This window comes from Mytilus trossulus, chromosome 11 (genome assembly GCF_036588685.1).
Source record: "Mytilus trossulus isolate FHL-02 chromosome 11, PNRI_Mtr1.1.1.hap1, whole genome shotgun sequence".
Lineage (NCBI taxonomy): Eukaryota > Metazoa > Mollusca > Bivalvia > Mytilida > Mytilidae > Mytilus > Mytilus trossulus.
Window position 1 is genome coordinate 18,524,418 of NC_086383.1, and position 15,508 is coordinate 18,539,925.

The following is a 15,508-nucleotide window of genomic DNA, read 5'->3' on the forward strand; positions in this document are numbered from 1 at the left end:
ATAAAATTGAGAATGGAAATAGGGAATGTGTCAAAGAGACAACAACCCGACCAAATAAAAAAACAACATGTATACAGTTTATATTGTTAGGTGTTTTTTTTTAAACCGATTCTACGCAAATAAATATTTTTTTTATCAAAGAGGGAAAGGAGCGTACACCATCTACAGCCCTTGATTCAGGTTTCTAAAGTCAATAATGTTGGTTTGTCATCTAATTGTCATAGATAATAACCTAAGCTGTATTTGGCACAACTTTTTAGAATTTTTCGTCATCAATGGTCTTCAACTCTGTACTTGTTTGACTGTCTAAATAGTTTTATCTGAGCGTCATTGATGAGTCTTATGTAGACGAAACGCGCGTCTGGCATATTAAGTTATAGGCCTGGTACCTTTGATAACTATTTAGTATGAAAATTATTATTCGTTATGTTACAAAATAGAGCAATGGTCCGTCTTGTATGGTTTTTTTTTATAACTTTAGTTCATTATATATTTGGGAGTTTGGTATAACGTTACATATTGTTAAAGGGTCAGCTAAATCATGCCCCCGGGTGCAGGATTTTTCGCTGTATCTTCGGCTATTTTCTACTCTTTGGTCGGGTTGTTGTCTCCATTTTGGCAAATTCACCATTTCCGTTCTCAAATTTAGGGTTTTGTTCAAAGAACTGGTAACTATTATATTTTTTTACATTTAGTTAATGTATTTGTCATGTTGTGGGATATTGGTTCTAATTTATTTACGAATGACCCTCCTGATCAGATCATATAAATAGTGAATTAAAACCATAGAATTATATAACAAAATTGATGCCTGAATCCTGAATCCACCCAACAATAACAAGCTCGTAAACAACGTATTGAGTTGAGCATTGTGTTTATATTATCTAAAATGTTTGTGCATTTTAATAAATTTAATCATAACTAAGACTTCATATGGAGGAAAGGATAATTGCTGAGGAAAGAATAATCTTTCTAAAAGTGTAGCTTATTTACATTTAAAAACACAATGCTTACTACGTATACATTGTATGAATAATGTTGTTCTTGGAAAACTTCTTAATGAGCATTCAAAATACAAAAGCTGATGTATAGAATTACATCTTATTTATAAGTGTATAAATATATTATTTATCAAGACGTGTTTAAACATTTTCATCTTTTAATTTTGAGTGTATTGCTTTCTTCATTTTTTAAAAGTATTCAATTGTTTTGTTTTCGTCGAAACATTTGGGTTTAAACGACAATTATAATAATGATAATATTTGGAAATACACACAAATGCACAGGTTCACACTGAAATAACAGGCGGAAACCGGGTTGAAATAGAACAACAGAATCGAAGCTCTTTGTTAGAGAAGTCGATAAATGCTTACTGTAATGTTTCCTATAGTAGCAAATAATTTAAAAGTTAATAGAAACAATTAAAATGACAATTTTCTTCTCAATTACGAAGTGTTTTATTTCAAAAACACCATTTGAATAAGGTTTTAATTGATCTATCACACAGTTAAGAAGAACAATTATATATCAAGTCGACGACATGGTTATCTATCAAGTTAGATGTAGAAAATGCATAATCTCCAATTTTTGTTTTTAAATTACCACGGACGGTGAACATATCAATCTATTAGTTCAGTAGTTTTTGTGTCTGCCCTTCCATTATGTGACTCAAGGAAAATTAAAAAAAATGGGTAACAATTGTATCAAAAAGAGAAAATCGAGTGCACTTTTCATGTTAGGGCGTGTTTGTGTTGAATACATTGTCTTGAAAACGTACATAGCAAGAATATTTGACATATCATCTCGCTTCATATTGTATCATTTTTATATAGCAAAGCTACAGGTTGACTTTATAACATACAAAAATCACAGTACTTAAAGATGAAATATATGGGTCAAGTGAAATACCTATCTAGTGAATCATAAAAACAGAGTAGGTGTGCTCGAATAGCTATTTTTTTTAATAAAAGTACTTGACGAAAGTCTTTCAAGTGGGATGATGAAAATTCATTTCCTTTGTGTGTGATAACTAGGGTTTATAATCTTCAACCACTAACAAAGTCTAGTCTGCCCTTCCACGAAATATTTAATTAGATTTTTTTTTAAATGTTTATGAATTTTCGAAAATTCCACCTGTCAACCGATTTGACAATAGTTTTAAGTTGAATCAATGCAGACAAGATCATTAACTAATGCTCATTAGCTAGTAGATACATTTGTCTTTTAAAATATAAATGACATATAAGGATCGTAATGGGGCTATGCGGATAAATTTATCGGTTTTCAAGAGCAAAATTGGCAGCGCGTCATCCCTTCAATGGATTTCATTTCTAAGATCATAAAAATTGAATGGCGTAATAGGGAGAAAATTTTGACGCAGTAGTATCCTGTCTGTTGCGTATAAGATATGTAATCAATATGTAATCAATATGTAATCAATATGTAATCAATGAAGCAGTATCTGATTGAAGCAGGAAACACTTTGATTACCCAATTGTTCATACAGTTTGTCCTTTCTTTGTGTAGAGTCCATGTGTATAAATTGTTTGAAAGAAAGGAAACATAGGCGTAGTTATAATAAAAAAAGATGGAAGAGGTATTTTTTTTTATCTAAACAATGTGTTAATTTGATGAACCATTAAGAATACTGGTTGCTGGTTAAAGGGCAATAAATCGAATTGCATTTAATAACAGATCAATAAATTTGTTTGGTACTAGGCATGATCGGGAAATAATTGTATTCCAACAGATCCAAATTAAATTTGGGATGACTATAACAACTTCTTGTAATGAATAAATCTAATTTAAATCTCAGATAAAACGGAAGCAATTTAAAACTGCACATTGTAATTTCAATAAAAATATAATTCGTATTCTTGGTTAATCTAAATACAAATATAAAATCTCAACATAATGGTAAACTGGAATCGATTTTCACGTAAATAGTCACACATTCATGACATTGTTGATGATATGGACATAAAACGAAATGACGATATATATTTATTGGAAACTTGAATTGACTTTCATCAGGTTACTCAGTTTTCTCGTTTGAATTGATTCACATTTTGCATGGTATGTTCTTTTATAACGCACTGGATAGATACGTTATGAGTTTTGCTCAATGTTGAGGGACATACGATTACCTACGAAAATTGTTTCATATCTTTATTTATTGCATTCTGGTTTTAAAATAGTTATCTCAAAGGCAATCATACAACAACTCCTTTTACATTTCAGGAGGAAGTCGCCTTCCAAATACAGCACCACGAAAAGGTCTTACGTGCAGAATATATGGCAATGAAAGTCAGATTCGAAACGAGGCTTGAAAACTTACAGAAGGAACATTCGAGGCTTCTTACCATCTTAGACCAAATGCAGCATGAGAAAGTTTTAAACCATGAAATCATTAAAGGAGTTCAGAAACAAATGTCTTTAATGAAGGATAACTACCATAAAAACTTAGAAAAATCGAAGGAGCAAAGTGAAACACTTGGACGTCATATCAAAGAGGTAAGTGATGTTTATCTTTAATATCATATCTTAACAAGGGCGGATCCATTCATTTATCAAAAGGGTCCTAACCGAGGACTCCAGCTTCCCCGAACTAATACTAAACTGATTCTTGTTATATAACGAATGGTATTGACTATACTAACGTAAATTTTAAAAGTTCGAGTCATATGCCCTGTTTACACTTTCAATGAGGTATAATTCACTGATCTTTGCTCACATATTTTCATGATAACAAATATAGCAGGTGACATGTGTTCGAGTTAATTTAGATGAGTCTTTTGTAGACGAAACGCGCGTCTGGTGTATACACTAAATTTAGTCCTGGTATCTATGATCAGTTTATTCATAAGAAAGATCATGGCTCAGATTTTCTCCAGATAACTTTTGTTTGTTATAATGTTGTTGATATGGGTTTCTTATTTTTATATTCATAAATCATAGTTGAAGAGATGTTAACAAATAAAAAAAGTAGGTCTTAAAATATGAACACTGATTGATGAATTTTCGTTTGCTAATTTTAAACGTCCAGTAAAAAATATATCATGCATGTTCCCGACGACGACAAATTAACAACAAATTCAAAGGGCAGGTACTGCAAAAGGGGCATTAAGGATCAATGATCGGGAAATTTGGACTGCCACTGGAATTGAATACTAGGTATTTCAGATGAGAAAAGTGATTTTTCCTTGCAACAGGTCAATTGCGTACGCCTCAAAACGTTATTAAAAGGGTTTCTCACGGTAAAAGAGCTTGGCACACTCATAATTTCAATTTGTGTTTCAATTTTTTCATGAATAGTATATTAAAACCGTCAAAAGACGTTATTAAAAGGGTTTCTCACGGTAAAAGAGCTGGCACACTCATAATTTCATTTTTTTGTTTCAAATTTTTCATGAATAGTATGTTAAAACCGTCAAAAGACGTTATTAAAAGCGTTTCTCACGGTAAAAGAGCTGGCACACTCATAATTTCATTTTTATGTTTCAAATTTTTCATGAATAGTATGTTAAAACCGTCAAAAGACTGAAAAATGTTATACTAAATGTAAGATACAACCTACAATACTTTATATTTTCCACGATTGTCTTTACTTCAACAAAGGAGGATTACCTTAATAAAAAAAATAATTGTTGAACATAATAACGTATCTGCTAATTGAATTTGATTTTGGACTTGTCAATCGTTGATATTATAATTGTTCATTCGTTTTTCGTTTATATCTATTTTTGAGTAAATATTTGCAACGTTTCGGTCATCATTCACGTAACGTGGCTCCAACATCAAATTGTGTAGTGGTTAGCGCATCGGACATCTAACACAAAGGTTTCTTGTTTGATTCTCATTCCAGCTAGAAAGTCTGAGGGACTTAATTTTTGTCTTTCCCTTGACACCATTTGCGATTATGGTCTTGGGAAATGATGAAAGTCTATCGGAAGTGGACGATACAAGGCTGACTAGTATTAGATAGTCAGAACAAGACCATCGATTCATGTTTAAAAATGACCCGGCGACATAAGGCAATATTCAAACGTTACCTTGTGTCACAAAGATGTGTTCTGCTGGAGCCCTTGTGATGTTCGTTTAAACCAGTATGTTTAAAAAGTATTTCATCATATTGTAGCCTGCTCACGTCGAGTGCTAGAGGTCATGGGCTATCACTGGACGGGTAAACCATAGCCAATACGAATATTTGTTGCGATCTTGATGAAGATCTTATATTTCAAAATAACATCGCATTTCAGTCTGAAATTTTGTTCAGTTAAAGACAGCTAAGTTTCACAATCCAAACATATTATATTATGAGTATCTTAATATGATAAAAAATTGAAAACAACACGTTTGATTTCACGCGTCCGAACCACTTTTCTGGATTCACCTTCATCGGGAATCAGAAACGCTCAAAGCCAAACAATTGATATACGAAAATGAATAAGTACCGAAACCGTTGAAGAGCTATATGTAAAAAATACACCCCCCCCCCAAAAAAAAAAAAAATATAGCCAAATTCATCTAAAGCCAACTTTGCCTGAGGGAGTTGAACCTTAGTTTCTTAATAATTTCAAAATTTATAAACGGACGATTTTAGTAAAGTTAGTTAAATCATGTCAGTTCAGAGCTATCGACCCAGTGATGTAAAAAATGGAAAACAACACGTTTAAGATTTCTTGCGTCCGAAATGCTTTTCTGGATTAATCTTCACCAGGAACGCTCAAAGCCAAACATTTGAAACTCGAAGATGTATAATCTTCTGGAGATTAGGCCGTTAAATTGCTTATATTTGCATACATTCACTTCATTTGAAATTTGGTGGATGGATGTCTCAATGGCAACAATACCACACCTCCTTATGTTCATATTTGAAAATATATATAAAAAAATAGGAAACTCTTTCTTGTATCGTACTGAAGAAAAAAAATACAGTACCAGTAAATAAATAAAAGAATCAATAACCAGAATACAAATTACTGATCATTAAATGAGGTAATATACACGTAATGTCTATTCTTATTTGTATGAAAAAGGAATACATATCAAATTCTATGGATATATGATTTGTTCCAAAAAAATTCTGTTTCATATAATCATGCCTTATGTATATATACGGCCAAATTGTAAAAAACATTACAGAGCCAAGGCAAATGATGGAAACGTTGTGTTTCGTACAATTTCTCTGCTTTGAAGCTAATTTTGTTTACTTTCACAATAATTAACACGATAAAAATACGAGATGAGAATGTCTTAATCTTATTTCCAACATAATTGAATTAACCCTGAATGAGAGCGATAATCTGTTCTGGACAGATATATTGGTTAATGACTGTTACATGTTTAGTCTTTCTGTAATGAAAAATACTCTAATACAAAACTAGGTTAAATACAAGACAAAATAATGTGTTGAATTCTATCATTTCTGTGTTTGCCATTCAAACATCTCTGCTATAATGTCTTCCGTCTGTTGTCTACCATATAATTATATATCAGTATGTATACTGCAATTATTGTTTAGAGGACATAGGAACAAGTTTCGAAGGTATGAAATGCATTTGCAATAATAATATTTTGTATTTTTTGTCATGTTAATTATTTTATAGATTTATAAGATAATAGCCATGAAATAGGAGAAACGCTCCATCTTGCTTTTTTCTTCCTCGGCTCATGTACATTTTGTATTTAATTAAATCAGATTGTATTGTAAATACATATATTGCATTCTATGTGTCTTATTTCATGCTGCCAAATTATATATTATTTTTTAATAGAGAAAGACAATTAACGCAAATTATTTTCTTTACTATATTTTGTTGTTTGTCAAAACGCTGAAGGAAAAAAAAAGATTTTTGTATAAAAGAGACCAATGACAAATTTTACCTCGATTTTTTGTTCCTATCGACATATAACTGCATAACATGTATGTTTCATTGTAATACATTTTTGTACCTTATTTTGGTAGGCTAACATCAATCTTGCGTCATCCTGAAATTAACTTTCATTTCATAATGAAATGTAACAATAATGACGAATCGAGCTTAACGGTAAAGTGACAGGTGATTTAACGAAATCGTGTTTTTGTGATCCTTGCAGAATAATGCAATTATTAGTATTGAATGATTCGTTTAGTAATCATATATGGTTGTAAAAGCATTGACCGTGCGCACATTTTTGAATAAGGCGAATCCATCTACATACAAAATGTACTTCGGTCAACGCTTTTGCATCCCAATAAATTTACAGAAAGAAGCATTCAATTCTAATTATTTTTTTTCTCTTTGTGGAACACTACTAAGAAAACGATAAATCGAGAGATGCCTTCTGGTTCCATCCCCCAATGTTTTGAGAAAGTTGTGTGTTATCATATCTGTAGCATCATGCATTACAAAACATTATAAGATAAATGGGGTATTGTATTATCATGACCCTCATCCATCATCATTGGTCCCCAACTATTGTTTTGGGAAATTTGTGTGCTATCATATCTGTAGCATCGTGCCTTACAAAACATTATAAGATAAATGGGGTATTGTATTATCATGACCCTCATCCATCATCATTGGTCCCCAACTATTGTTTTGAGAAATTTGTGTGCTATCATATCTGTAGCATCGTGCCTTATAAAACATTATAAGATAGATGGGGTATTGTATTATCATGACCCTCATCCATAATCATTGGTCCCCAACTATTGTTTTGAGAAATTTGTGTGATATCATATCTGTAGCATCGTGCATTACAAAACATTATAAGATAAATGGGGTATTGTATTATCATGACCCTCATCCATCATCATTGGTCCCCCACTTTTGTTTTGAGAAATTTGTGTGCTATCATATCTGTAGCATCGTGCCTTACTAAACATTATAAGATAAATGGGGTATTGTATTATCATGACACTCATCCATCATCATTGGTCCCCAACTATTGTTTTGAGAAATTTGTGTGCTATCATATCTGTAGCATCGTGCCTTACAAAAAATTATTAGATAAATGGGGTATTGTATTATCATGACCCTCATCCATAATCATTGGTCCCCAACTATTGTTTTGAGAAAGTTGTGTGCTATCATATCTGTAGCAGCGTGCCTTACAAAACATTATAAGATAAATGGGGTATTGTATTATCATGACCCTCATCCACCATCATTGGTCATTGTTTTGAGAAATTTGTGTGTTATCATATCTGTAGCATCGTGCCTTACAAAACATTATAAGGTAGATGGGGTATTGTATTATCATGACCCTCATCCACCATCATTGGTCATTGTTTTGAGAAATTTGTGTGTTATCATATCTGTAGCATCGTGCCTTATAAAACATTATAAGATAAATGGGGTATTGTATTATCATGACCCTCATCCATCATCATTGGTCCCCAACTATTGTTTTGAGAAATTTGTGTGCTATCATATCTGTAGCATCGTGCCTTACTTAACATTATAAGATAAATGGGGTATTGTATTATCATGACCCTCATCCACCATCATTGGTCATTGTTTTGAGAAATTTGTGTGTTATCATATCTGTAGCATCGTGCCTTACAAAACATTATAAGGTAGATGGGGTATTGTATTATCATGACCCTCATCCACCATCATTGGTCATTGTTTTGAGAAATTTGTGTGTTATCATATCTGTAGCATCGTGCCTTACAAAACATTATAAGATAGATGGGGTATTGTATTATCATGACCCTCATCCATCATCATATCTGTAGCATCGTGCCTTACAAAACATTATAAGATAAATGGGGTATTGTATTATCATGACACTCATCAATCTTCGATATTTCATCACTTGTTCAGTAAAACTGATAACCCCGATAAGTTATAATTAATATTCAATGTTTTTATGACCTCAATTGATATACCAAAACACGCAATACATCCCCATGACAATTGTGGTATCTTTCAAACAGTGATTCACTTTACAGTTATAATCTAAAAACATAAAAGTAAGTGTTTTTAACGCATTTGTTTGTTTTGAAACTTTCTCTTGCACTTATTTGATTAGGCAATGTTGAAAGGAAGTAAACCAAACTAAGGACATTAACACTGACTCACTTTAGAGTTATATTCCAAAACAATAAAAGTAAGTGTTTTAAAAGCCTTTAATTTGTCTCGTTTCTCGCAGGCTAATTTTATTAAGTAATATTGAAAGAAACTTAGAAAAAAAAATAATCAGCTGTTTGTTTCTTTGTTTTTTATTTTGCGTAGAAACATTTTTTTTGCATTGTATTAAGTTATGTAGAATGGAATTTACAACAACAAAAAAAACCTTCATTTCAGGAAAACAAGATGACAAGTTACATGACTTTTTAAATATAGATCAGACCGTTGGTTTTCACATTTGAATAGTTTTGCACTAGTCATTTCTGGGGACTTTTATAGCTTGCTGTTCGGTGTGAGTCAAGGCTCCGTGTTGAAGACCGTACTTTGACCTATACTGGTTTAATTTTATCATACCACATCTGTTATCATACCACATCTTCTTTTTTATATACTTTTATAAATTGTGACTTGGATGGAGAATTATCTAATTGGAACTCATACCACATCTTCTTATATCTAGTGTTTCTTTAATTCTAGCTTGAAGGAGCACGTGATCTAGCTATGGATTTACAGAAGAAAGTGGAGTCTCTAAAGCGTCAGCTCGAGGACCAGGAGTACGAACGTGCTGAACTTGTTGACAAAATCACAGCGCAAAGATCGGAGTGGGAAATAGAAAGATCGAATAAACAAAGCAAAATCAATCAAGTAAGTAAATGTTTTGTTTTAGTATGCCCAATTTATGGACTTTATGTTGTCTGGTCCGGGCGTCCGTTAGTCCGTCCGTCTGTCCGGCCGTTTGTTCCTTTGTCCGTTCGTTCGTCCGTCCGTCTGTTCCTTTGTCAGCTCGTTGTCCGTTCGTCCGTCTGTCCCTTTGTCCATTCGTCCGTTCATTCGTCTGTCCCGCTTTATGTTAAAATTTTTGGTCGAGGTAGTTTTGGATGAAAGTCTGATTAACTTGAAACTTAGTGAACATGTTCCCTATGATATGATCTTTCTAGTATAAAAACCGAATTAGAGATTTTATCCCATTTTCACGGTCCACTGAACATAGAGAATGATATTGCGGATGGGACATCCGTGTACTTGGGATACATTCTTGTTTTTGTACTGCTTTAATTCTAATATTATCAAATAATATTTGTCTTGTCAAAACATGTTAACGAGACTAAATCTGTTGACAACATTTTCTCTGCGTATCTTTTATCGAAATCACTAAATAAATAACACATACATGTATCTCAGGTGTGTCGATTCTGCATCAATCGCCATAAAAGATGTACGCAATATTTTTTGTATTGACGGTATATGACCAATGAAAACAATTTAAATAGTGAGAAATAACTAACAATGAGGCGTCGTTTTTTTTTCCAATCATACTAGTATTAAATTAATTTTTCGTTTTTTACTATGGTGTTACTCGTTTGTATGTCTTCGACTAGTGAGTTTGAATATATCTTTTGATATTCGACTTTTTTTTCTTCATCTCTAATTGTTGTTTTCCAATTGGCAATTAAAAGCAATTTCTCGGCCTGAATACAGATGAAATATATGAACCTATGAAAACAACAGTCCATTATTTGAATAATAAATTTGATTGGGGTCTCAAGTCTTAATTTCACAGAAAACATTCCATAAAAGATTACCTTTCACTCTTCTTAAAGCTGACATATTTTAGTTCTTAATAATTAACTTGATGTTGTTACTATCATGGCAGACCACCAACTATTCTTAGTATCAATCAAAAGAGAAACAAAATGGCATTTCCCTATATTATGTCTTTATAACAAATAAAAAATCACCTCAACGCGGTCTGCCTTTTAGTCAAGCTGTGTTTATTATGAAAAAAAATAATGATAGGAAATGTAAGGTCAATGCTAAATTACAGGATATAAACAATATTCATTAAGTGAAGGAGAATCTAAAATTACTAGCCTCGCTATTTTCTCTGTTTTTGAAGGTGAAATTTGACCTTCATCAAGTCATTGTGTAATAAGGCAATCTTATAGTAAAGTATAAATGAGTTCCTATGAATGAAATGATAATTTTGGATTCTCAATGCTATTTAACTTTGTACTTATTTGGATTTATAACTATTTTGATATGAGCGTCACTGATGAGTCTTACGTAAAAGAAACGCGCGTCTGGCGTACAAGATTATAATACTGGTACCTTTGATAACTATCTTGTCTTTGCAGCTTGAGGAACGACTAGCCATGATAAACAATGCTCAGTCAAGAACAAAGGACATGCAGTCTAGAATGGAGGTGGCTTGGAACAGAGAAAGAGCAGAACAGAAACGTCTCCTCTCAGAGGCACACAATCTAGCCATGGATCTACAACAGCAGCTCAAGGGTCGAGACGACGAACGGCTTCATGAAAAACGAGCTTTGTTAGAACAACTTAGGGTTCTTCGAAAACAACTTGACGAAGAGCAAATAAACCACCGAGAACAGCAGTCAAAGGTAACTGTCTACTACTAACCCTTCCGGAGCACCTTTAATGGTTTACTTACTTTTACAAATTGTAACTTTGATGGAGAGTTGTCTCATTGGCACTTCTACCACATCTTCTTATATCTATATACCAAAATTAACTCCACTTATTTTAGGTTTTTGTTCAATGTCACACTATTTGTATGCGTCTGAGGCTTCTTTTTTTGCATTTACGTTCATCAGGAGCGCTCAAAGCCAACACATCGAAAGCCATGTCTGTAGGTTTACATGAACTGTTTAGTGTAAGTTATTGTTTTCCATCGTTTTAAGCTCAACTGGCCCGAAGAGCCAAGTGAGCTTTTCCCATCACTTGGCGTCCGTCGTCCGTCGTCCTGCGTCCGTCGTCGTCCTGCGTCTGTCGTCGTTAAGTTTTATAAAAATCTTCTATGAAACTACCATGCCAAATTTTACCAAACTTGGCCACAATCATCATTGGGGTATCTAGTTTCAAAAATCTGTCCGGTGACCCGGTCAACCAACCAAGATGGCCGCCATGGCTCAAAATAAAACATAGGGGTAAAATGCGGTTTTTGGGTTATAAATCAAAAACCAAAGCATTTACAGCAAATCTGACCTGGGGTTTAAATTGTTCATCAGGTTAAGATCTATCTGTCCTGAAATTTTCAGATGAACCAGAGAACCCGTTGATGGGTTGCTGCCCCTGAATTGATAATTTTATGGGAATTTTACTGTTTTTAGTTATTATCTTGAATATTAATTATAGATAGAGATAAACTTTAAACAGAAATAATGTTCAGCAAAGTAAGATTTACAAATAAGTCAACATGACCGAAATGATCAGTTGATCCCTTCAAGAGTTATTGCCCTTTATAGTCAATTTTTGACAATTTTTCGTAAATCTTTGTAATCTTTTACAAAAATCTCCTCCTTTGAAACTACTGGGCCAAATTATTCCAAACTTTGCCACACTCATCATTGGGTTATCTGGTTTAAACAAAATGTGTCCCGTGACCTGGTCAACCAACTAAGATTGCCGCCACGGCTAAAAATAGAACATAAGAGAAAATGCAGTTTTTGTCTAATAACTCAAAAATCAAAGCATTTAGAGCAAATCTGACAGAGTAAAATTGTTTATCATGTGACGATCTATCTGCCCTTAAATTTTCAGATAAATCGGAGAACCTGTTGTTGGGTTGCTGACCCTAAATTGGTAATTTTAAAGAAATTTTACTGTTTTTGGTTACTATCTTGAATACTATTATAGATAGAGATAACCTGTAAACAGCAATAATGTTCAGCAAAGTAAGATCTTCAAATAATTCAACATGACTGAAATGGTCAATTGAACCCCTAAGGAGTTATTGTCCTTTATGGTCAATTTTAAACAATTGTCATAAAATTGGTAAATTTGTACTAACATTTTCCACTGAAACTACTGGGCAAAGTTCATTATAGATAGAGATAAGTGTAAGCAGCAAAAATGTTCAATAAAGAAAGATGTACAAACACATCACCATCACCAAAACAAAATTTTGTCATGAATCCATCTGCTTCTTTTGTTTAATATTCACATCTACCAAGGTGAGCGATACAGGCTCTTTAGAGCCTCTAGTTTGTTTTTTCCATTGTGTTTTCAGTTTTTTTAACACCTATAGTATTTGGATATTGCATTGGACGTTAACCAGATGTTAGAAAAGATTAATGAAGTCAGACCTATTGATATATATGCTTTTTTTAACTTAGTTTTGTGTTTTTCTTTTGTTTACGCTAAATAGTCAATAACCGTTGATAAAGTTTCCGTTGGTATATATGATACTAACCAAAGTAGCTGATCTCAGACAATCATTTTTTAAAACCCCGTTTCTATTTTATTATTCAAAGACAGTAAAGAACATACTGTTGCTGTATAATAGTGGTGAAACTTTCTTTAAGATAGCGTTCATTCTTAAAGATCCTTTCAAAAAAGTGCCATACAATTTTTGTTAATATTACAGTCAGGGACAAGAGATGAACAATTGTGTGATTTAGAACGGAGGTTGAAGGAAGTTAAAGACAAGGCAGAGAAAGAACACGAATCTTCACTCAAAGACCAGGCTGACTTAGTTCGACGTCTTGGGGAGATGAGAAGACAACATAAACGAGACCAGAGAATGATGGAAGATGTGTTGAGCGGGGTAAATATATTTGTATATTATGAATAAAAAGTCCAAGAAAATATTAGGAATAGTTCTCAAAGGTACCAGGATTATAATTTAGTACGCCAGACGCGCCGTCTACATGTACATAAGACTCATCAGTGACGCTCATATCAAAATATTTATAAAGCCAAACAAGTACGAAGTTGAAGAGCATTGAGGATCCAAAATTCCAAAAAAATGTGCCAAATACGGCTAAGGTAATCTATTCCTGGGATAAGAAAATCTTTAGCTTTTCGAAAAAAATAAAATTTTGTAAACAGGAAATTTATAAAAATGACCACATAATTGATATTCATGTCAACACCGCAGTTCTGACTACTGGGCTGGTGATACCTTCGGGGACGAAACGTCCACCAGCGGTGGCATCGACCCAGTGGTGTAAATAGTTCTCAAAGCTTCTCAAATAATTGTCAAATTATTGGTATATAAATACATATTTTTAGTTTTTTTCGGTCTTAATCATGGCGAATGTCTACAATGTTATGTTTGAACCTTTTTTTCTTAATAAACCCTTATCTTGAAATGAAAAGATGTTTTTGTGTAACATAACATTACCTCGGTGAAATAAATGTCTCAGTCCAAATTAACCTATTATCTAGTTAAACAAAATGGTTTGTGAAATGAAGATAGGTATTACTGTAGATAAATATTCTGCAAGCAATGATAAGTATATTTATTTTCGAAATGATAAAATACTGAAGAGACTAATGTGTCCTTGTTTGAATTTTTTTTTGTCAATCGCCGGTTCCGATGATGATCTGACATTAACCATTTATTATATCTCTCCGTATACGTGGTCACAGGTAAACATCATGTTTTTAAAAGTATTATTTCATCCTCTTTTATCATTTTAAAAATGATTATAAGAGATCACATAATATGTTAACCAACCAATCTGATCGACTTCTCTTTTGCAGTTGACAAGACTCCGTGAACTAGCATCAATTGTAGTGGCATCAGAGAATAATGTCGAGGTATCTGACAATGAACTAGAACAAAGACTTGAGACACTTGAGACAAAAGGAGACGTTGGAGCTGCAGCGTCTGAAGAGACTGCAATCCACACAGAAGACATAAGACAACGTATAAATGACGTAAGTCACATGACACTAGTCACATGACATTTAACAAATAAAAATGACTCTATGAATTTCACTTGGCCGATGCGCTTTTCTTTCTCTGCGTTTAAAAAAACGTTCAAACGTAAAAGATCGCAATCGCTTTATATATGTATATGTAGAAACGTAGTCATTGGGATCAGAAATGTTCAAATGTTCACTGTTTTCATGTTATTCAATAACTCAAGATTCAGTTTAAGGGTTTAACTCTCCTTTTTTGTACTCCGGCTGACAGTGGATAAATACTGTACATTAAACACTCTGTTTGACCGTTGGTTCGCTTTCTATGCTGTATAATACCAACCAATTGGAACAGTTAAATGAATCAACCCTCTAATTTGCTTAAACTGAGGATTGATTAAACTATTTTGGCGAACACCGTAAAAACACGAAGGATAATTTATGTTATTTTATGACCTAACAAAATGACAAGCAGCACACTGCCCCGAATGGATCATTTTAATATCTTGTGCACTGATATGCTACACATTTTCTTTTTTAATAGTTTATTTCGTCGCTTTGTGTTTGTGTTAAGTACCAATACAGTTGTGAATCAATGCAACAAGCCGAGTTCGAGATAAGGAGGATGTAACGTAAATTGTACACTTAACATATTATGATAACCATACTACTCACTAAAATATTACTTCCAATTTACTTCAGTTGGTTAACAGCACACT

The 15,508-nt window shown here is 33.1% G+C and overlaps 1 protein-coding gene across 1 annotated transcript in view; it reads left to right on the forward strand.

The window, feature by feature from the left end:
• The window catches only part of LOC134690812 (uncharacterized), a 110,924-nt gene that overhangs the window by 86,564 nt on the left and 8,852 nt on the right, over positions 1 to 15,508 (forward strand). The window contains exons 11-15 of the mRNA XM_063550896.1: positions 3,241 to 3,513; positions 9,597 to 9,764; positions 11,255 to 11,521; positions 13,507 to 13,686; positions 14,628 to 14,804. Of these exons, the coding sequence (XP_063406966.1) occupies positions 3,241 to 3,513; positions 9,597 to 9,764; positions 11,255 to 11,521; positions 13,507 to 13,686; positions 14,628 to 14,804 (1,065 nt within the window). The remainder of the gene's footprint in view (positions 1 to 3,240; positions 3,514 to 9,596; positions 9,765 to 11,254; positions 11,522 to 13,506; positions 13,687 to 14,627; positions 14,805 to 15,508) is intronic.